General features: G+C 58.6%; 2 protein-coding genes across 2 annotated transcripts; both read left to right on the top strand.

Moving 5' to 3' along the window:
• The first annotated feature begins 556 nt into the window (after positions 1-556).
• NOX5 (NADPH oxidase 5) lies at positions 557-9,780 on the top strand. Its single transcript, XM_071441116.1, has 16 exons — positions 557-784; positions 951-1,101; positions 1,819-2,029; positions 2,321-2,693; positions 3,161-3,314; positions 3,879-4,051; positions 4,489-4,671; positions 5,126-5,258; positions 5,741-5,883; positions 6,466-6,561; positions 6,773-6,814; positions 7,203-7,327; positions 7,936-8,020; positions 8,205-8,304; positions 8,410-8,576; positions 9,304-9,780. The coding sequence occupies exons 1-16, from the start codon at positions 665-667 to the stop codon at positions 9,433-9,435; spliced, it is 2,388 nt and encodes a 795-aa protein (XP_071297217.1). The 5' UTR covers positions 557-664; the 3' UTR covers positions 9,436-9,780.
• Positions 9,781-10,664: 884 nt separating this feature from the next.
• GLCE (glucuronic acid epimerase) lies at positions 10,665-18,498 on the top strand. The gene is made up of 5 exons (XM_071441111.1): positions 10,665-10,992; positions 11,498-11,594; positions 12,397-12,910; positions 14,876-15,112; positions 15,705-18,498. The coding sequence occupies exons 3-5, from the start codon at positions 12,409-12,411 to the stop codon at positions 16,727-16,729; spliced, it is 1,764 nt and encodes a 587-aa protein (XP_071297212.1). The 5' UTR covers positions 10,665-10,992; positions 11,498-11,594; positions 12,397-12,408; the 3' UTR covers positions 16,730-18,498.
• The last annotated feature ends 1,091 nt before the right edge of the window (positions 18,499-19,589 follow it).

Raw genomic sequence — 19,589 nt, 5'->3', positions numbered from 1 at the left:
CCCGCGAATGGCGGCTCCAGATGGATTTGGCAGGAACACAATTCCCGAGGGATGGATGGGACAGGGAATGTCCAGTGCAGGGCTTGGCAAAGGGATAAACAACAGCTGGGAAAAGCGGGATTGGTGTGGGCCATGGAGCTGGGCGGGATTTGGGAAGGGAGCAGGGATTCGGGATTTATCCCAGCTAGACACATCCTTCTCCTTGGGAACACTGCGGGATTCTCTCCCTTTGGAGTCTCCCCGGATCCCTTGGAGGTGAACGGGAGAGGCTGGAGATGGGAAAAGGCTCCTGGAACCTGGATTTTCCTTTGGATCCTGGGGAAGTCTGGGATGCTGGGAAGTGCCGGTGGATTTCATGGAGCGTGGAGGGTTGCAGGAATTTTGGAGGGCTGGGAAAGGAGGGAATGGGAATGGGGAAGGAGGGAATGGGAGATGATCCCTGCTTGGGTTTCCTGGGAAAAAGGAATCCCCAGGGATGCTCCCATGGGCCCCATGATGATCCCAGGAATTGGGCTCAGCAGCTCCATGGAGATTTGGGATTCCATGGAATGCAGCTGATCCCTGCAGGATCCAGCTTTGGGATGCTCCGTGCCAGGAGCTCTCTGGAACCAGGCTGGGAGGTCCCAAAAAGGGATTGTTGGGATTTAGGGATCGCTCCGGAACCATGGGAGCGGCGGAGGACGCGGAGTGGCTGCGCTGGGTGAGCAAAAAATTTGGGAATGTTGCTGGGAAGGAGAAGGAAATCAGCCTGGAAGACTTCAAATCCGCCCTGCAGGTCAAGGAGGTCAGGATCCGTGGGAAGAGGGAATGGGATCTGTGGGAAGAGGGGAGAGATCAGTGGGAATTCCCTGATCCATGTGAACGTTCCCTGATGCATGGAGAATATTCCCTGCTCCATGGGGACATTCCCGATTCCCAGCTCCGCGGGAACATTCCCGCTTTTCCCGCAGTCCTTCTTTGCCGAGAGGTTTTTCGCGCTCTTCGATTCCGACGGGAGCGGCTCCCTGAGCCGGGAGGAGCTCCTGGGATCCCTGCGCCGGCTGCTCCGCGGGAATTCCACGGAAAAGCTCCGCTTCCTCTTCCAGGTGTACGACGTGGACGGTGAGAGGAGAAAAACGGGATTCGTTGGGGTTTTTTGGGATAACTGCGGGATTTGGTCTTCTCCGAGCATCCAGCTTTGGCTGGGATGAGGCTGTGGCCCTCGTTCCATGTGGGAATGGGGGAATTCCAGCGGGAAGACGAGGATTCCATCAGCTGGGGAGAGCAGGAACTGCTCCTCTCCAATCCCAACTCCCCATCCCGCCTTCCTGAAATTCTGGGATCATTTGGGTTGGAAAAGCCCTCGGAGATCGAGTCCAACCATTCCCACCCCAAACCCCTTCCAATGCCTCCCTTTCCATGAAGGAATATTCCCAAATATCCAACCTGAACCTCCCCCGGATGCCATTCCCATTATCCCGTCCCTGGTTCCTGGGAGCACATCCTGATCCATCCAGGATTTTCCACTGGAAAATCTGTAGGCCTGTGGAATATTGGGATGGAGATGACTCCTTAGGACTGTGGAATATTGGGATCAATCTGATTCTCCAGGGAGTAGATCCTGACCCAACCAGGCTTTTCCTTCCTGCGAGAAAAATTCCTGGATTGGGACTGGAAAATTGGGATGGAGATGACTCCATGGGGCTGTGGAATATCGGGATGGAAGTGACTCCATGGGGCTGTGGAATACTGGGATGAAGGTGACTGTAGGACTGGAATATTGGGATGGAGGTGACTCCTTATGGCCCTGTGGGACATCGGGATTCTCCCGGTTCCCAGGGAGCGGCTCCATCGATGCCGAGGAGCTGCGGGTGGTGCTCCAGGGGTGTCTCCGGGAGAGCTCCCTGGCCCTTCCCGAGGAGCGGCTGGGGGCCCTGAGCCAGGCCCTGCTCCAGGCCCTGGACCGGGATCACAGCGGCTCCATCACCTTCCTGGAGCTCCGGGAGCAGCTGGAAGCGTTCCCAGAACTCCTGGAGAACCTGAGCATCAGGTGGGGAGGGGAACTCTGGGATTGCTGGGAAAGGACTCCACGGGGAACCCACAGTGGGCTTGGGTGCAGCTGGAGAGGTTTGGGATTGGATCAGGGATGGGTTGGGATGGGATGGGTGCAGGGTTTGGATTTTGGGATGGATGCAGGGATGCTGCCACTCTGGCTGCAGGGCCGGGTACCACCCCGGGCTGGGTACTTCTCCAGCTCCTCATTCCCCATCCAAACACCCCCAAATTCCTATCCAAAACCCCTCCCTAGTTCCTATCCAAACCCCAATTCCCATTTTCCCAGTGCTGCCAGCTGGCTGAAGCCCCCCAGTCCCAGTCCTGCTGAGCCCTGGCTGTGCTGCTGCTTTTCCCGGGAATCCCGCGGGGATCAGCGGGCCGGGATGTGCTGCGGTTCCCGGGAATCCCGCGGGGATCAGCGGGCCGGGATGTGCTGCGGTTCCCGGGAATCCCGCGGGGATCAGCAGGCCGGGATGTGCCGCTGTTCCCGGGAATCCGGCGGGGATCAGCGGGCCCGGCTGTGCTGCCTCGGGGGCTGGATCGCCAGCACCGCGCTCCTGCTCGCCCTGGGGGCTCTGTGGCACCGGGAGCGCGGCCCCGCCCTGGCGCTGGCCCGGGGCTGCGGGCAGAGCCTCAACCTCAACTGCGCCCTGCTGGCCGTGAGTGCCCCGCGACACCGGGGGGACACCGGGGGGACACCGGGGGGACACGAGGGGAGGGGGCCGGGAAGGCCGGGAAGGTGCCGGGTTAGCCAGGAGGGGCGCTGGCCCAAAGTTTCCCGTTGTCCCCCGGCGTTTTCCATGGTCCCCCAACATTTCCCGTTCTCTCTGGAATTTCCCATTGTCCCCCAACATTTCCCCTTCCCTCTGGAATTTCCCACTGTCCCCCAACATTTCCCCTTCCCTCTGGAATTTCCCATTCTCTCCCCGCATTTCCCATTGCCCCGGAATCTCTCATTTCCATTTGCTCCCTGGAATCTCCGGGTACCCTGGCCCCTCCCCTCGCCCGCTGCCCGTCCCTGTCCCGGGTCCCCATCGCTGTCCCCTGCCCTGTGCCCATCGCTGTCCCCTGCCCTGTGCCCATCGCTGTCCCCTGCCCTGTGCCCTGTCCGTGTCGCTGTCGCCAGGCGCTGATGCTGCGGCGCTCCCTGACCTGGCTGCGCTCCACGCCGCTGGCGGAGCTGTTCCCGCTGGAGCTGCACGTGCGGGGCCACGAGCGCGTGGGACACCTGGTGCTGGCCCTGGGGACCGCGCACGCGGGGGCACACCTGGCAGAGGCCGGTCAGTGACACGGGGACACGGAGACACACCTGGCACAGGCCGGTCAGTGACATAGGGGCACAGCTGGCACAGGGGGTCAGTGACACGGGGACACACCTGGCACAGGGGGTCAGTGACACGGGGACACGGGGAAACACCTGGAACAGGCCAGTCAGTGACAGGGGACACGGGGGCAGAGAGCCCAGGGATGGGGATCGTGGCCCGGGATCCCATGGAAGGAAAGGGGTGCCCAGGGACGGGGGGGATGTCCTGGAGGAGGGGTGGCCGTGCCGGGAGGGCTGCGAGGGCAGGGACAGGGACAGGGGACACGGGCCGGACAGGGCAGGGCAGGGCCAGCAGCCGCGGGCTGTGATCCCCCTCTAGCGGCTCCCGCCGGACAGCCGAGGTCCCGAGCGGGATCCCAATCGCGCATTCCCAAATCGCGGTGCCGCACATCCTGGAACCCCCAGAGCCCACCCCAGAGCCGGTGCCGGGGCTCTCCCCTCTCTGCTCCCCGTGCCTCTCCCGTGCCACCACCCCCGGCGGGGGTGGCGCGGCCGCGCTGAGCGGTGCCCGTGTCCCCAGGGCTGGCGCGGCGGGACTGGCTCCTGGCCCTGGGCGAGTACGTGCGGCGGGCGCGGCCGGGCGCGGGCGGCGTTGGCGGCACGGCCCCGCAGACCGGGCTGGCGCTGCTGGCGCTGCTCCTGGCCATGCTCGCCTGCTCCAGCCCCTGCGTGCGCCGCGGCGGCCACTTCGAGGTGATCCCATGGGAATTCCCGGCTGGAATGCCGGGGGTGCCGCGGTGGGAAGGGGGGCACCCCTGGGTGCCCATCCCGGTGCTGCCCCGTGGGAGCTCTGGGCACGCCACACCCGCGGTTTGGGGTTCCTGGGATTTGCTTCCCCACGGGACCCAGGGAATGGTTTCCCGGTGCCACGGGGATATTGGGATGGGATTCCCAGAGAGGCCGTGGGTGCCCCTGGATCCCTGGGAGTGTCCATGGAGCAATGTGGGATAGTGGGAGGTGCTGGGATTGGAACTGCATGGGTGTAAGGTCCTTTCCAAGCCAAATCCCAGAGATTCCAGGATTCCCTTGGGCTGCCTTTTCCCACTGGGATACCCAGACAGCCCCACCAGGAAGCACCATTTGGGTGCAGCACTTCCCATTCCCATTCCTACCCCCATTCCCATTCCCAGGTTTTTTACTGGAGCCACCTCTCCTACATCCCTGTGTGGTTCCTGCTGCTCCTGCACGGTCCCCACTTCTGGAAGTGGTTCCTGATTCCCGGCTCCCTGTTTGTGCTGGAGAAGGTTCTGGGCTGGGCGTGGCGCCGGGCGGGGGATCTGCACATCCTGGAGGCCAAGCTGCTGCCCTCCAAGGTGGGAAAAAATCCCAAATCCCAAACATTCCAAATCCTAAACGTCCCACATCCCAAACATCCCAAATCCTATCCATCCATCTCAAATCCCACCATCCCATCTCCCACCTCCTCCTGGCACTCTGGGAATGAAGGAATAAACAAACAGGGAAAAGATGGAGGTGGCAGTGGGAAGCCAAAGGAATTCCTTTATTTCCAAGTCTTTTTCCCTATTTTGTCAAATGAAAACTCACTGAACAACCGGAGCAGAACGAAAACTCCCGGAACTCGGATTTTTTTCCCCAAATCCCATAGTTTGAGCCCAGTCTGAACTGGGATTTTATGCAACCCAAACTGGGCAGGGAATGGGGAACAAACCCAACGGGGGGGCCAGAACCCAGAATTTCTGCTGCACAGAAAGCAGCGTGAGGTATCCTTTGGACATTCCCGGTTTTCCTGCTCCCGTTCTCCTGCAGGTGACGCACCTGGTGATCCAGAGGCCGAAATCCTTCCGCTTCCAGCCGGGGGATTACGTGTACCTGAACGTCCCGGCCATCGCCGCCTACGAGTGGCACCCCTTCTCCATCAGCAGCGCCCCGGAGCAGCCAGGTTCCTCCTGCTCCCTGCAAATCTCCCTGGAATGTTTCCCCTTAACATCCCTGGAATGTTTCCCACCCCCAGGATCTGTTTTTGATCCCCAGGATCTGTGAGCCACCCCTGGGATCTGTTTCCCATCCCTGGAATGTTTTCCATCCCCGGGATCTGTTTCCCACCCTCAGGATCTGTTTTCCATCCCTGGGATCCGTTTCCCACCCCTGGGATTTGTCTTCCATCCCGGGATCCATTTCCCACCCTTGGGATCTGTTTCCCACCCCCAGAATCTCTTTTCCCATCCCTGGGATCTGTCTTCCCTCCCTGGGACCCATTTCCCACCCCCAGGATCTGTTTTCCATGCCCATGGCGAAACATTTTTCCAGCTTGGATGGGGCTTGGAGCAAGCCGGGGTATGGGAGGCGGTTCCATGGGATGAGTTGGGTTTGGAGTTCTTCCCAATCCAGAGAATTCCAGGATTTTGGGATTGATCCCCACAGAAACCCTCTGGCTGCACATCCGGGCGCGGGGCCAATGGACCACCAAGCTCTATGAGTACTTCCAGCAGCTGGAATTGCATGGCCCGGAGCCAAATCCGCCCAGGAAGAGCCGCAGGGAGCGGAGGAGCCGGCACTGGGAACAGGTGGGATTGTGAGTTTGGGATCGGAGCAAAGGGACGGAAGTGGAGTGGATCCCATGGGATCATCCCAGCTGGGGAATCCCTCGGGATGAGCATTCCCTGCTTGTTCAGCCTTGAAGGATTTGTGTCCCAGGAAATAGGAATTTGTGCTCTGTGGAATGGGATTTGGGATGGATGGAAGGATGGGATGGTAGGATTGGGGACTGATGGGATTTTATGCCCCATTGAATGGGATTTGGGATGGATGGATGGATGGATGGATGGATGGATGGATGGATGGATGGATGGATGGGATGGTAGGATTTGGGACTGATGGCATTTTGTGCCCCATTGAATGGGATTTGGGATGGATGGATGGATGGATGGATGGGATGGTAGGATTTGGGACGGATGGGATTTTGCGCGCCATTGAATGGGATTTGGGATGGATGGATGGATGGATGGATGGATGGATGGATGGGATGGTAGGATTTGGGACGGATGGGATTTTGTGCCCCATGAAATGGGAATTCCTGTGACCCTGCTGGAGGCCCAGCAGATCCCAGGAGAGGTGATCCCAGTGCTGATTCCAGCCTTGGCTCCCAGGAAGGATCCGTGGCCTCCGGCAGGGATGGAGCTGTGGAGCTGACGGCGTTCCGAGCCTCCGGAGCTGCTTTCCCAGGAAAGGACCCGGAGCAGGGGGTGAGCCCTGCCCCGATCCCAGGGGACAGGGACTGGATCCCAAATGGGATAAAGCTCCTTAAAAAGCTCCTCTTTGGAAAGAAACTCCTTGGATGTTCTTGTGGCATTGACAGCTGGAATTGCGTGTGCAGCCCAGTGGGAAAATGCCCAAATCCAGGGAATTTTGGGAGTGCTTGGGAAGGGGGATGGTCACTGCTCCCCTCTCCTGCAGGGCGCCGGGCCTGGGGAGACCCAGCGGAGCTGCAGCGTCAAGGTGAGGATGTTCCCAACTTCCCTGGATCCCGGGAAATGGGCTGGGATCAGCATTCCCACCATCCCATCCACGTTCCCACCATCCCATCCACATTCCTGTCCATCCCATCCCCATTCCCACCATCCCATCCATGTTCCTGTCCATCCCATCCCCGTTCCCAACTGCTCCATCCCTGTATCCCTGTGCCTGGATGATCCCACCTGAGGCTGATCCAAACCCTGCCCTGTGCTGGAAAACTCCAATCCTTCCCAGCCATTCCTTGCTCATACAAAACCCCATGAGGATCCCAAATTCCTGGATCCCCTTTGTGCCCTTCTCCTCTGCCCGGGAGCTGCTCCAGCCCCTGGAACTGCTGGATCTGACCCTGGAACTGCTGGATCTGTCCCAGTGCTTCCTGGACGGTCCCTACGGAAGCCCGAGCCGGCGGATCTTCACCTCGGAGCACGCCGTTCTCATCGGAGCCGGCATCGGCATCACCCCCTTCGCCTCCATCCTGCAGAGCATCATGATCCGGTGGGTCCCCCTGGAATCTGGGAACATCCCAGGGATTTGGGATGCGTGCCCGGGTGGAGGTGTCATCCAATCCTTGATCCTTGGGATTCATTCCCATGGCCACAGCTGGGGCCTCCCTCAGTGCCAGGATTTTCCTTGGGAATCTGGGCCGCGGGAAAGGTGCTTGGCCATGGGCAGGCACCGGGAGGGAAGGGGCAGGAAAAGGAAGGAAGGGGAAGGAAGGAGCAGGAAAAGGAAGGAGGGAGCAGGAATGGGAAGGAAGGGGCAGGAAGGGACAGGAAGGAGCAGGAATGGGAAGGATGGAGGGAGCGGGAATGGGAAGGAAGGAGGGAGTGGGAATGGGAAGGAAGGAGCAGGAAGGGACAGGAAGAAGCAGGAATGGGAAGGAAGGAGCAGGAACGGGAAGGAGGGAGCGGGAATGGGAAGGAAGGAGCAGGAAAAGGAAGGAGGGAGCGGGAATGGGAAGGAAGGGGCAGGAATGAGCAGGAATGGGAAGGAAGGAGCGGGAATGGGAAGGAAGGAGCGGGAATGGGAAGGAAGGAGCGGGAATGGGAAGGAATGAGCAGGAATGGGAAGGAATGAGCAGGAACCGCCACTCCCCCATGCAGGTACCGGCGGCGGAGGCAGAGCTGCCCCAGCTGCCATTTCTCCTGGAGCGAGGAACGGCAGGATGAGGAGATGACGCTCCGGAAGGTGGGAACGGGAACAGGAGCGAGAGGGGATGTGAGATCCAGGCTTGGCCTGGGATGGGGCTGCAGGGTGCTGGGGTGGAGAGCCTGGGAGCATCCCTCAAATCCGGGAAAACTTTGGGAATGGGGGCTGGATTTGGTGCCAGGATGCGGCGAGATCCCAAGCCGAGGCTTTCCCGCCCTGCCAGGTGGATTTCATCTGGATCACGCGGGACCAGCAGCACCTGCAGTGGTTCCTGGGCCTCCTGGCCAAGCTGGAGGCGGAGCAGGCGGAGCTGGAGCCGGGAGGTGAGCGGGAGCACGCGGCATCATTCCCGGGAAAACCCCCAGCCCAATCCAGGCCCCGGAGCGGGCCGGATCCCGGTGGGCAGCTGGAATGCCTGGGGTTGCCAGGGAAGTTCCTGGAGCTGCACCTGTACATGACCTCGGCGCTGGGCAAGGGGGACGTGAAGGCGCTGGGGCTGCAGCTGGCCCTGGACCTGCTGGCGGCCCGGGAGCAGCGCGATTCCATCTCCGGGCTCCGCTGCCGCACCCAGCCCGGCCGCCCCGACTGGGACAAGGTCAGGGAGCCGGGATACGGGGAATAACGGGAACGCTGGGGCGGGGGGAGAGGGGGAGCGGGGGAGCGGGATCATGGAATCGGGGAATGGGATTGTGGAATAGGATCCAAGAATCGGGGAATGGGATCAGGGAATCAGGGAATGAATCATGGAATAGGATCAGAGAACTGGGGAATGGGATTACGGAATCGGGGAATGGGATCACGGAATCAAGGAATGAGATCGTGGAATAGGATCCAAGAATCAGGGAATGGGATCATGGAATAGGATCAGAGAACTGGGGAATGGGATCAGACAATCCGGGAATGGGATCAGAGAGCTTGGGGAATGGGATCGTGGAATAGGATTGGCGAACTGGGGAATGGGATCATGGAACGGGATCTGAGAATTGGGGAATGGGGTCAGAGAATCGGGGAATGGGATCACAGGATCATGGAATCATGGTATGGGATCATGGAATGCGATCAGAGAATCAGGGAATGTGTTGGGAGGGAATGGGAAGATGATCTCACTCCAAGCCTCTGATCTGGGTCACATTGTGGAATGGGATCATGGGATCAGGGAATTGGGGAATGGAATCATGGAATGGCTTGGGTTGGAAGGGGCCCCAAAGGTGACCTCATTCCAGCTGCCTCGTCCAGCCCCAGGGATGATGGAATGGGATCAGGGGATGCTGGAAGGGGCGGGGAAGGGCGGATCCCGGATCCCGGCGCGGTTCCCGCTCCAGGTGTTCGGGCGGGTGGCGGCGGAGCGGCGCGGCAGCGTCCGGGTGTTCCTGAGCGGCTCCGCGGGGCTGGCGCGGGTCATCCGCGGGCACTGCCGCCGCTTCGGCTTCCGCTTCCACCGCGAGACCTTCTGAGAGCAGCCGCAATTCCAGCCGGGATCCCTGCGGCCGGGGCTCTGGGAATGCTGCCTGCGGACCGAGGGAATAAATCGGGAAAAGATGGGAATGTTTCCTTTGGATCTGAGGAATAAATCACGAAAAGATGGGAATGTTTCCTTTGGATCTGAGGAATAAATCAGGGAAAGATGGGAAAGTTTCCTTCGGATCTGAGGAATAAATCAGGAAAAGATGGAAAAGATTCCTTTGGATCTGAGGAATAAATCAGGGAAAGATGGAAAAGGTTCCTTTGGATCTGAGGAATAAATCAGGGAAAGATGAGAAAGTTTCCTTTGGATCTGAGGAATAATTGGGGGAAAGATGGGAATGTTGGGGTTCATAAAAGCAATTCCAGCTCCTTGGCAAAACCAAGGAAAAACTGGGATGGGAATTGGTGCATGAGAGATGCTACTCCCTCCAGCCCGAAATCTGTGCTGGATTTGGATTGGGTTGCCTGGTAAATCAAGAGAATCCAGGAATCAGGAGCTGCTGAGGCTGTGGATAACAAGTCCACGCTTGGAATTCCTGATTTTCCACCCTTTTCCAGGCGTGGAATCTGCTCCAAAGCAGCAGCTCCTGGTGGGCAAGGCACAGAATTCCCGGGTTAGTGTTGGATTGGGATTGAATCACGTTCATCCGGGTTCTGTTGGGTTTATCCCGAGCTGGGTGGTTTTTAGGGATGGAGGATCTTGGAATCATGGAATTTGTTTGGAATCACGGAATTGTTTCTGTTGGAAAAGCCCTTGGAGATCCCGGACTCCAACCAGTCTGCTGTCCCCAAGTGTCACATCCAGAGGGCTCCAATCCCTCCGGGATGTGACTCCAGCCCTGCCTGGCAGCTCCTCCATGCCTGGAGCTTTTCCAGGTGGGAATTTTCCAGGTGGGAATTTTCCCAACGTTCCCAAACCTCCCCCGGCGCAGCCGCTCCCCCCCTCCGCTCTCCCTGAGCCGCTTGCCCAGCCCGCCGCTCTCCCGGTCCCTTTCATCAGTTACTCATTAATTATTCATTAATTATTCATTAATCCCCGTTAATTATCGCGATCAAAGCCGGCACCTCACGCGGCCTCGCCACGTGACCGCGCTGTGGGCGAGGCCTGACACAGCCAATCAGCGACGCGCTCCGCCCGGAGGCCCCGCCCCTTAAATGCGCGCTTCTGATTGGTCGCCGCCGCTCTCGCGGGAAGCCGGGGCGGGGCCGCTCCCGCCGCTACCCCCCGGCCGCGCCGGTGCCAGCGGGGGCTGCGGCGGTGCCAGGGCCCCGCGGGGGTGCGAGCGGCGCCCGCAGCGCTCCCGGTGCCCCCGGAACCGGCGGGGCGGCGGCGCCTCCTCCCCGCCCCGCCCTACCCTACCCGGCGCCGTTGTGGCGGCGGCACCGCCGCGCCGCGGTTTCCTATTGGCTGGCGCCCGGTGCTCGCGCCGCCCCCCGCGCGCTCCCATTGGCCGCGACGCGCGAGGGCGGGGCCCCGGCGCGGCCCCTCCGTGCTCCCCCCGCTGCCCCGCGCGGGGGTTCCGCCGCCCGCCAGGCCCTGGGCGCAGGTGAGGAGTGGGCCGGGATTCCCGGGAATTCCCGGGATGACGGGAATGATGGGAATGACGGGAATGGTGGGAATCATGGCAGCGGGAGAGGGAGAGGGCAGCGAGGTTACTCGGGCTGGGCGTGCTCGGGCCGCCTCGGGGTTGCTGCCGGAGCCTGGAATGAGGGAATGGGAGCGGTGGGAATTTGGGAATTCGGGAATACGGGCTGGGAATGCGGGAATGCGCGGAAATGCGGGATATGGGCTGGGAGGATGTGGAGTGCAGGAATTGCGGCTCTGGGATTCGGGAATATGGGATCCGGAATTCCTGGAATTCCCTGAGGATTTTCCTGGAATTATGAAGCGTTTCCTGGGAATCAGATGACTTTCCTGGGAATACCAGGATTTCCTTGCGAATGTCAGGATTTTCCTGGAATTCGGAGGAGTTTCCTGGGAGTACCAGGATTTCCTAGGAAAAGCTCCATCTGGGGCTGCTCCAGCTCCATTTTCCCCGGTTTTCCCTGCAGGAATCCCAAGAGGAATCTGTAAATCCCGGGATTTTTGCCTCTGGAAGCTCGAGATGCGTTAGAATTCCAAGAATTCCCAGAATTCCCTTTCCCTAAGGTAAGAGCAAAGCTGCTTTTCTCCATTCCTGTTTATTCCCGGCTCTGCTGGGATCTCTGGAGTTCCTGTCCCAGCCTGGAACCCAGATCTCCCTGATTGCTGGGAATGTTGGCACTGAGCCTGGACAGGGATACCATTCCCATCCAGGAAAGCCCAAATCCATGTCCTGGTCCTGTTTTTCCATGGTTTTCCCAGGGATGTTCCACCATGAGTGACATTCCCAGCCGGAACATCCCAAATCTCCCTCCTGCTCCCGTTTTCCCATGTTTTCCCATGTTTTCCCATGTTTTCCCGTGTTTTCCCATGAATGCAGCACCATGTGCTGACCATTCCCATCCAGAACATCCCAAATCTCTCTCCTGATCCCATTTTTCCATGTTTTTCCCTGTTTTCCCAGGAATGCAGCACCATGCACTGCCTGGTCTGGGTGCTGTTCCCATCAGCAACATCCCAAATCCCTCACTTGGTCCTGTTGTTCTGCATTTTTCCCTGTTTTTCCCAGGAATTCTGCACCATGAGTGCCATTCCCATTTGGAACACCCCAAATCCCTCTTGATCCTGTTTTTCCGTGTTTTTCCCATTGTTTTTCCCAGGAATGCAGCACCACGCGCTGCCTGGCCTGGGTGCTGTTCCGATCTGGAACACCCCAAATCCCTCTCCTGATCCTGTTTTTCCCCTGTTTTTCCATGTTTTTCCCAGGAATGCAGCACCATGCGCTGCCTGACCCCATCACCCTGACCATTCCCATCAGGAACACCCCAAATCCCTCTCCTGATCCCGTTTTTCCCATTGTTTTTCTCAGGAATGCAGCACCATGCGCTGCCTGGCCCGCCTCAGCTCCAAGGCGCTCCTGGTGCTCTGCTCCCTCCTGGCTCTGCTCTCGCTGCTGCTCTGGACCCGCTGCTCCCATCGCCCCCAGCCCGCTCCAGGCCCCCCGGAGCACCCCGGCATTCCCGACAGCGAGGAGGCCTCGCCCCAGGACGCCCCCAGAGCCCCGGGAATGCCGGGAAGCGCCGGGAGGGCGGTGGCGGGGCCGCGCTACGAGGAGATCGACTGCGTCATCAACGAGGAGCAGACGGTGAAGGGGCGGCGCGAGGGCAGCGAGGTGTTCCTGCCCTTCAGCTGGGTGGAGAAGTACTTCCAGGTGTACGGACGCATCGCCCAGGCTGACGGGGGCGAGAGGTTCGAGTTCTCCCACAGCTACTCCAAGGTGTACGCCCAGCGCGCGCCGTACCGGCCCGACGGCGTCTTCATGTCCTTCGAGGGCTACAACGTGGAGCTGCGCGACAGGGTCAAGTGCATCAGCGGCGTGGAGGGTGAGGGACCTCTTTGGGGTTGGGATGAGCCCTAGAATCTCCTGGAAGTGCTCTGTAAAACGTGCAGGAAGTGCTCTGTAAAATGTGCTGGAAGTGTGAAGCGAACCTGGGCGTTCTGGTGGGAATGTGGGAATTGTGGTAGGGTCAAGTGCATCAGCGGCGTGGAGGGTGAGGGACTGGGCATTCCCCCTGGGGAGTCTTTGGGGTTGGGATGAGCCCTAGAATCTCCTGGAAGCGCTCTGTAGAATGTGCTGGAAGTGCAGAGTGATCTGGATGTTCCGGTAGGAATGTGGGAACGGAGGTGGCACTGGCAAAGTCCATGAGAGGATCAAGTGCATCAGCAGCGTGGAGGGTGAGGGCCTGGGCGTTCCCCCTGGGGAGTCTTTGGGGTTGGGATGAGCCCTAAAATCTCCTGGAAGCGCTCTGTAGAATGTGCTGGAAGTGCTCTGCAAAACATGCTGGAAGTGCAGAGTGACCTGGATGGGAATGGGAGTGGTGACATGGTCAAGTGCGTCAGTGGGGTGGAAGGTGTGAGCCTGGGCATTCCCGGGAATTTTTGGGGTTGGGATGATCCTTAAAATCTCCTGGAAGTGCGAAGGGACACGGATATTCTGGTGGGCATGTGGGAATGGTGGTAGGGTCAAGTGTGTCAGTGGCATGGAGGATGAGGGCCTGGGCATTCCCTGGGGGAGTCTGTGAGGTTGGGATGATCCCATAACTCTCCTGGAAGTGCTCTGTAAAATGTGCTGGAAGTGCTCCGTAAAATCTCCTGGAAGCGCGAAGGGACGTGGATGTTCTGGTGGGAATGTGGGAATGGAGGTGGCACCAGCAAAGTCCGTGACAGGGTCAAGTGCATCAGCAATGTGGAAGGTGTGAGCCTGAGGATCCTTTTGGGATTGGGACGATCCCTAAAATGTGCTGGAAGTGCAGAGTGACCTTGATGTTCTGGTGGGAATATGGGAATGGCGGTAGGGTCAAGTGCGTCAGCGGTGTGAAAGGTGGGAGGCAGAGGATTCCCAGGAATTTTTGGGATTGGGATAAACCCGAAAATATCCTGGGATATCCTCTTTAAAATGTGCTGGAAGTGCTCCTTAAAATGTGCTGGAAGTGTGAAGTGACCTGGATATGGTGATGGGAACGTAGGAATGGGGGTGGCACCATCAAGGTCTGTGGCAGGGTCAGGTGCATCAGTGGTGTGGAACTTGGGTTTTGCTGGGAAAGCAGAGGATTCCCAGCAATTTTTGGGATTGGGATGATCCTTAAAATGTGCTGGAAGTACAGAGTGACCTGGCTGTTCTGGTGGGGATGTGGGAATGGGGATGCCACTGGCAAGGTCTGTAACAGTGTCAGGGACATCAGCAGAGCAGAAGGTTTTTTGGGGTTGGGATGATCATGAAAATCTGCAGGAAGTCCTCCTTAAAATGTGCTGGAAGCGTGAAGTGACCTGGATTTGGTGCTGGGAATGTAGGAATGGGGTTTAGTGGTGGCGCCTCGGGCCTTGGGATTGTCAGGGATGGGTTGGGTGGGACAGGACACGGGGAATGGCTCCCAGTGCCAGAGGGCAGGGGTGGATGGGATATGGGGCAGGAATTCCGGGCTGGGCTGGAGTTCCCAGAGAAGCTGTGGCTGCCCCTGGATCCCAGGAATGTCCAATGCCGGCTTGGAGCACCCTGGGATGGTGGAAGTGGCCTTACCCTTGGAAGGGGTGGAATGGGGTGGGATTGAGGTTCCCTTGCACCCAGCCTTTCCACAATTCCATAAAAGTTGGGAAGACCATGCCAGGAATTCCTCTAACAGCTGAAACCATGGAATTCTGGATTTTACTGGGAAAGGGCCCAACGCCCTCCTTCCCTGTGACTTCCCTCTAACGTCCAACTGCATTGATGGAGCTCCTGGAATTTCGGGGTGCAGAGCAGGACTTTTTCCCTCATTCCAACGCTCATGCCAGTGTTTTTTTCCGGGCAGGAGTTCCTCTCTCCACACAGTGGGGCCCCCAGGGCTACTTCTACCCCATCCAGATCGCCCAGTACGGGCTGAGCCACTACAGCAAGAACCTGACGGAGAAGCCGCCGCACGTGGAGGTGTACGAGACGGCGGGGGATGGGAACGGGAACGGGGAATGGACGGTGCCCAAGGGCTGCTCCCTCACCACCGTCTGGGACAAGACCCGGCTCACCGGGGTCAAGCAGTTCTCCTGCCCAGGTGGGTGGTGGGAATTCCGGTGGGTGGTGGGGCAGGGAGTGGGAATTGTTGGGTGCTGGGGTTTTGTTTGGCCTTTGTTCCCAATCCTTGATTCCAGTCTTTCATTCCCAGTCCTTCATTCCCAATCCTTTTCATTCCTTATGCTTCATTTCCTGTCCTCTTCACTCTTCATCCTTTTCATTCCCCATCCTTTTCATTCCCAATCCTCCATTCCCCATCCTTTTCATTCCCACTCCTTCATTCCCCATCCTTTTTGTTCCCAGTCCTCCATTCCCCATCCTTTTCATTCCTAATCCTCCATTCTCCATCCTTTTTGTTCCCAGTCCTCCATTCGCCATCCTTTTCGTTCCCAATCCTCCATTCCCCATCCTTTTTGTTCCCAGTCCTCCATTCTCCATCCTTTTCATTCCTTATCCTTCATTCCCGATCCAATCAGGTGAAACAGCCCAGAAACGTTGAATTATTGAAGGGCTGCTCTAAAAGCTTTGGAATCCCTCCTGGGAGCGGGGATGGCCTCTGGAATCCGCTCCAACCCTTTGGAAATGGGAATCTTTCCGTGCTGAGCGAGCCTTTTCCGGGGTTGCTTTTGCAGAAAGCTCCGAGGGCGTCTCCCTGGAGCTCAACAACGGCCGGGATTTCATCATCTCCTTCGACCTGAAGCTGCTGAGCAACGGCAGCGTGTCCGTGGTGCTGGAGACCACGGAGAGGAACCAGCTCTTCACCGTGCACTACGTGTCCAGCACGCAGCTCATCGCCCTCAGGGACAGGGACATCTTCTACGGCATCGGAGCGCGCAGCAGCTGGAGCACGCTCACCCGGGACCTGCTGACGGATCTGCGCAAGGGCGTGGGGCTCTCCAACACCAAGGCGGTGAAGCAAACCAAGATCATGCCCAAGAGGGTGCTGCGCTTGGTGGCCAAAGGCCGCGGCTTCCTGGACAACGTCACCATCTCGGCCACCGCCCACATGGCCGCCTTCTTCGCCGCCAGCCGCTGGCTGCTGCGCAACCAGGACGAGCGCGGCGGCTGGCCCATCATGGTCACCAGGAAGCTGGGGGAAGGCTTCAAATCCCTGGATCCGGGCTGGTACTCGGCCATGGCGCAAGGCCAGGCCATGTCCACGCTGGTCAGGGCCTACCAGCTGACCAAGGAGCCGGCGTTCCTGGGCGCGGCGCTCCGGGCCACGGCGCCCTTCAAGCTGCCGGCGGAGCAGCGCGGGGTCAAGGCGGTGTTCATGAACCGGCACGACTGGTACGAGGAGTACCCCACCACGCCCAGCTCCTTCGTGCTCAACGGCTTCATGTACTCCTTGATCGGCCTCTACGACCTGAAGGAGACGGCCGGGGAGAAGCTGGGCAAGGAGGCGCGGCTGCTCTACGAGCGCGGCATGGAGTCGCTCAAGGCCATGCTGCCGCTCTTCGACACCGGCTCGGGCACCATCTACGACCTGCGGCACTTCATGCTGGGCACGGCGCCCAACCTGGCGCGCTGGGACTACCACACCACGCACATCAACCAGCTGCAGCTGCTGGGCTCCATCGACGACGCGCCCGTCTTCAAGGAGTTCGTCAAGAGGTGGAAGAGTTACCTGCGGGGAGGGCGGGCCAAGCACAACTGAGCTCCTCCCCGTCCTCCCCGCCGTTCCGACGGCTCCTTCCCAAAATCGCGGGCCTTAAAACTGCTCCGGGGAGGGTTTGGGATCGGGACGCTCTCTCCCGCGTTGAGGTTGGGTTTTGTTGGGATTGGTTTTTCCTTTTCCGAGGAAAATGTTTGCAGAAGCCATAGAAGTCTTGGAAGCGCGGTCGCTGCCTGGAGAGCTCATCCAGGGCCTCCTAAACCGGGATTTTGTGTCCGTGTTGGAGCAGCTCCCGTGGGATGAGCACCGTCCACGGGAATCACTCGGAGCCTGGGAGTGCAAAGCGTGGCTTTAAAGTGGGGGGGGTTTCCTAGGGATTCGCTTTTTCGGGATGACAAATCCGCAGTTGGGAGTTTTTTGCCAGTTCTCTGCCTGGAGATCCTGGAGCTGGAGGGTTTCTTCATGGAAAACACGTGCCCGGCATCATGGAAGCACAACTGGGAGCCTGGAGCACACAGCCCCGGGCCACCAGCACCCGCGTCCCCTCGGAGCTGGGATCCCTTATCCCGGTGTCCCCTCGGAGCTGGGATCCTTATCCCTGTCACTGGAATTCCCTCGGAGCTGGGATCCCTATCCCTGTCACCGGTATCCCCTCAGAGCTGGGATCCTTTTTCCTGGAGCTCTGTGTTTTCTACGGGATTTTGGAATTCCATCTGGGAGGTTCCTCAGAGCTTTGGGGGCGTTTCCGGGAATTGCTGAGTGGGACGTGGAGCTCATCTGGAGTTCCTCAGGAAATGCAAGAATTCGGGAATTCTCATTTTTCTCCTGCTCCAGCCCATCCAGCATTTTAACAGTTCCATCCCAGAGGTTTTTCCAGCTCTCCCTGGGCTGGAATTCTCAGAGGAGCTGTGGCTGCCTCTGGATCCCTGGAATGCCCAAGGCCAGCTTGGAGCAGCCCGGGACAGTGGAAGGTCCCTATGGAATGGGATGAGCTTTAAGGTCCTTCCCACCCAACCATTCCATGATTCCATGATCCCACCGGCTGCCTGATCCCAAAATCGAGGATGGACATTGGGAATTCCCACTGCTCCCATTCCACGTTGGAGCTGATCCCAATCCCAAAATCCTGGGCACAAGGACAACACCCATCTCCATCTTTTTATTGCTTTTTGAGGCTTTTCCTTCATTTCTCACCGATCTCGGAGCGACCTTTTCCCGGCTTTAATCCACGCGCTCCGGTCGGATCCATCCATCCCATGGATGGCAGAGGAGAAATTCCAATACCAAAGGTAGCAGAGGGGAATTTTTTCCACGCCCATGGAAACCCAGCAGACACAAACCCACCCCAAACCCGGGATTCCTGCTCAAAAATCCGCTCCATCCTCCCTCCGCGGGTTCCTTCCATTGTTTTCCCGGCTGGAAAAGCCAGAGAGCCTCCTTGGATGCTGCTCCAGGATGGTGTTGGTGCCTTACAGAGGCCAGAATTCCTCTTGGTTGGGTTTTTTGGGAATTGATGCTGATGGTGGGGTTGGAGCATGGCCGATTTTCCCGCTCTGGAAGAGCTCGGAAGCGCGGGATGGGCATTCCAAGGTTGAGGTCCCACCTCTTGTCCTTCCATCACCTTCTGGTGGCCTTAGCACAGGTGGAGCTTCCAGGAATCCCCACCAGAGGCTGCAATTCTATGGAGAATCCATGGGGAATTCCTGATACTCCTTAAATTCCGTTGTGCATTGGAAGAGGATCCTTGACCATGCCGGCAGTGCCCAGAACTTCATGGAATTCATTCCAGTTTGGGATCTTTTTCTTCATTTTCCATCTTCAAGCTCCCAAAGATCTTTGGGACCAAGATCAGCTTTGATCCCAGATTTTCCTGTGGAGATCCATGGGCTCTTCCCATGGGATCCTTTCTCCATGGATGCCGCTGGAAGTTTGGGATGGAGCATTCCAAGGTTGCCCCTCCTGTCCTTCCATCACCTTCTGGTGGCCTTAGCACAGGTGGAGCTTCCAGGAATCCCCACCAGAGGCTGCAATTCCATGGAGAATCCATGGGGAATTCCTGATACTCCTTAAATTCCGTTGTGCATTGGAAGAGGACCCTTGGCCATGGAGCCAATCCCCAGAACTTCTTGGAATTCATTCCAGTTTAGGATTTCTTTGTTCATTTCCACCTTCAAGCCCCCAGAGATCTTTGGGACCTGGATCAGCTTCAATCCCAGATTTTCACCCGGAGATCCGTTGGCTCTTCCCATGGGATCCCCTCTCCGTGGCTCCCCCACCCCAGCAGCACAAGCACAACCCCCCCCAGAATCCGGGCATTCCCTGGAATCCGGCATTCCCTAGAATCCAGCATTTCCTGGAATCCGGGCATTCCCTGGAATCCGGCATTCCCTGGAATCCAGGCATTCCCTGGAATCTGGCATTCCCTGGGATCCGGGCATTCCCTGGAATCTGGCATTCCCTGGAATCTGGGCATTCCCTGGAATCCAGGCATTCCCTGGGATCCGGCATTCCCTGGAATCCAGGCATTCCCTGGGATCCGGGCATTCCCTGGAATCCGGCATTCCCTGGAATCTAGCATTCCCTGGAATCCGGGCATTCCCTGGGATCTGGGCATTCCCTGGAATCCGGCATTCCCTGGGATCCGGGCATTCCCTGGAATCCGGCATTCCCTGGAATCCAGGCATTCCCTGGGATCCGGGCATTCCCTGGAATCTGGCATTCCCTGGAATCCAGGCATTCCCTGGGATCTGCCATTCCCTGGAATCCGGGCATTCCCTGGAAGCCGCTCATTCCCGTTCTCCTCCTCCCCAGGCGTGGCTTGGCTGGGATTTTGTTGGATTTCCCGGGATTTTCCCGAGGATCCCGATGGAAAATATGCAATAATTTGTTTACAGGATGCTCC

Source organism: Agelaius tricolor, unplaced genomic scaffold, assembly GCF_023055355.1.
Source record: "Agelaius tricolor isolate 1412-34295 unplaced genomic scaffold, bAgeTri1.0.p SCAF_16, whole genome shotgun sequence".
NCBI lineage: Eukaryota > Metazoa > Chordata > Aves > Passeriformes > Icteridae > Agelaius > Agelaius tricolor.
The sequence above is the reverse complement of the archived record's forward strand: the minus strand, read 5'-3'. Positions and strand labels throughout refer to the sequence as shown.

Bases quoted from the DNA above. Each gene is read 5' to 3' on its own strand.
- NOX5 (XM_071441116.1), top strand. From the start codon at position 665: ATGGGAGCGGCGGAGGACGCGGAGTGGCTGCGCTGGGTGAGCAAAAAA. The intron at 785-950 runs GTCAGGATCCGT...CTTTTCCCGCAG, and splicing joins CCGCCCTGCAGGTCAAGGAG to TCCTTCTTTGCCGAGAGGTT. The intron at 5,884-6,465 runs GTGGGATTGTGA...CTTGGCTCCCAG, and splicing joins GGAGCCGGCACTGGGAACAG to GAAGGATCCGTGGCCTCCGG.
- GLCE (XM_071441111.1), top strand. From the start codon at position 12,409: ATGCGCTGCCTGGCCCGCCTCAGCTCCAAGGCGCTCCTGGTGCTCTGC. The intron at 12,911-14,875 runs GTGAGGGACCTC...TTTTCCGGGCAG, and splicing joins GTGCATCAGCGGCGTGGAGG to GAGTTCCTCTCTCCACACAG. The intron at 15,113-15,704 runs GTGGGTGGTGGG...TTGCTTTTGCAG, and splicing joins CAAGCAGTTCTCCTGCCCAG to AAAGCTCCGAGGGCGTCTCC.